This window comes from Nestor notabilis, unplaced genomic scaffold (genome assembly GCF_000696875.1).
Source record: "Nestor notabilis isolate BGI_N333 unplaced genomic scaffold, ASM69687v1 scaffold18495, whole genome shotgun sequence".
Lineage (NCBI taxonomy): Eukaryota > Metazoa > Chordata > Aves > Psittaciformes > Psittacidae > Nestor > Nestor notabilis.
The window spans coordinates 19,429-22,047 of record NW_009929058.1 but is presented as its reverse complement, the minus strand read 5'-3'; the positions used below and the strand labels follow the sequence as shown (position 1 = coordinate 22,047).

Here is a 2,619-nt window from a genome sequence, read left to right as displayed (position 1 = left end):
AACTATTCTATGATTCTATGATTCTGTATTCTTAGGATGACTTAAGTGAACACCCCACATTTACCTAACACAGGCTGCATCACTGTTATCTGCTTTTAGTATTATGCTGGTACAACCTTATTAGTACAAATGTAATTTTAGTAAGATTCCCTACAGCAAAATGAAGGGACATAAAAACAGAGGTGGTGCAGGCCCATAGCAGAAGAATAAAAATTACTGCCCAACAATAGAAAACACAGCAAGTCCACTCAGCTCTCCTATGGATTAGCTAATTTCTATAAAGGCTTTCTGATCATTCCTTGCAAACACTGCACTTCAAACTCCTTTAATCTGGAGAAGCACGGTGTCAGGCAGCAATCTGCCACAGCCCTCTCTGGAGGACACAGACCAGCAGGTACCTCTTCATCACAGCTGCAGATTATACCATCGCTACCTGACACAGAATCCTCCTATGCAGAAAGAGTCATACCTGCCGCTGGGAAACGGGGGGAAAGCCACAGACTTCAACTTCTTGTCTTCTGCAGCTGTTAAGCAGTTCTTCACAGTCTCTTCAAGCTGCTCTTCACACTTGTCTGAGCCCCACTGTGGGATGTGACAGTGGATGACAAACTTTGCTGCTAGGCCGCTAGACTGAGTAAGTGCAGCTAACACAAATGAAAACATAACATTTAGTTTTCAACAGAAACCACCCTGCAATGACCTCTCAATCCAAAGAAATACATTAGGAATTAAAATATGCCACTTGTAATCATAATGTGACTGTCTTATCATTACTTTTGTGATCACTTATTATTTCTTTGGACACCAAAGAATACAAGGCTCATTTGGTTAACACACAGTTACTCAATAATATTTTTTAGCTTTCTCATTCAGCCTGACCTCTAGATTTGTTTTATGCAAAGTATCAAAACTTGCACTGAACACAGTATCACTGATCCCCAATAGACATTTCTGCAGTGCTGTCACAGCCTTATCTGAATGCTTTTCACAAATACCCTGCATCAGCGTTATAGCTTCAGAGTGTTAGGAAGTAATACACAGACTCACTTTGCAGTTGGGTAATTTCAGACAATGACATGAAAATCAAAGATGTTTGTTGAAAGTCTCCACAAGTTATGACCAATTAGGAAGCTAGATCAATTTTTCAGAAAGCCTAATATCGGTTTGCTTTTGTTGTAGTAGTGACCATTAGCACTTCTGGAAATCCAGGTCTTGGGAATTCCAGGTTAAACATTCTGAAATTAGCTGTGTAATTAAAGCCCAAGGATGAAAAACTTGGATTTATTCGCTTGTCCACCATCACAAAGGAATTCCGTAGCACGGAGGAATTCTGTCTAATGCTTCACTGTGCTACTGAAATTTTAACCAGAAGAGAAACATCAGGCCTTTAACCATAGGAAGCAAACTGACTGAAAACAACACAGGTATCTTGTGAGCAGCACTTGAATTCAAGCCCATTGACTGGAGCTCAACTGTTTGCAGCAGACCTGCAGTGATTAACAACCATTTATTATCACTTGCCTCAAAACCAGAAGGGATAATGTCAAATACAGCAACAAAATGCAGTACTTGAGAGAGTACATTTTCCTATCTATCAAACTAAGATTATCTTCCTTCCTGGGACTGCCTTAATAACGTAACAGGAATCTATTACCCAGTTAGGTAGTGATTTTGACAGAGAAAAGTAGTTTAATTTGATGTTCAATGCAAAAGTGAAACAAAACATATTGTACAAAAATTTCCCTGTCATTTGAGACTATAAAACTGGGCTAATCATTTAGGAAATTTCCAAAACTACACTATTTAAAGCATTTAGTTTCTTGAGTATTGAGATACGAAGCCAAATAAGGTACTAGGAGATATACTGTAACTTCTCTCTACCTGCTCTCCAGCCACCTTCAACCCTTATGAATTGATTTAATTTGTCCACAAAGGAAGGAGGAAGGCAGAATCCCAAACGATGCACTACTACAAATATGTTAAACATTTGAAGGGAGCTCTTCTGTAATTTGTATTTCTGTAACGTAGCTGTACTGCCTGGGAAAAGAGCAGCAACTGCTCTTCCAAAAAACATGCCAGTTATAAAGATCATATCACACCTTTATTTGTGTTCAAAGTAAGGTAATTGTTTGGATTATACTGGTCATCAAATATGCATAAAGCAGGATAATTTATAAACAACTGCTGTTCATATACCTCATGTCAGACTGAGAGCCATTTCTAATTCTCACTACAAAATGCAGTACAGACAGGACAGGAAAGATGGCACATAGCTGACAGCACAAGTTTTCCTTAATTTTTGGACTCCCACAGACAGAAACTGCCTAAGATAAAATAATCAACTTGCTGTAACTTAGGGTGGCACCAAGAAGCCCAGGAACAGAAACAGCACACGACATACGAATCCTATTCATTTTTTCCCCCACTGCCCATATCAGCAAGAGCTTTGAAAAAGAAACATTTACATCGCATAAGCAAAGGCATGTGTATAACCAAGGACAGATCAAAACGTCCAGACAAAAGAACACATGAAATGAGCTGTTTCCAAAAGAGTGAGTACTGTCCTTTTTACCTTCGGCAACTTCCAAAGGTCCTTGAGATTTCCGAAGCTCTTTCACT

General features: G+C 39.1%; 1 protein-coding gene across 1 annotated transcript in view; it reads right to left on the bottom strand.

Moving 5' to 3' along the window:
• Window positions 1-469: 469 nt before the first annotated feature.
• LOC104405966 (core histone macro-H2A.2) overlaps window positions 470-2,619 on the bottom strand; it is a gene marked incomplete at its 3' end in the record, with an annotated part of 16,408 nt that continues 14,258 nt past the window's right edge. Inside the window, 2 exon segments of the mRNA XM_010014818.1 lie at window positions 470-644; window positions 2,573-2,619. The exon segment at window positions 2,573-2,619 is cut by the window's right edge and continues 32 nt beyond it. Coding sequence (XP_010013120.1) covers window positions 470-644; window positions 2,573-2,619 — 222 coding nt within the window.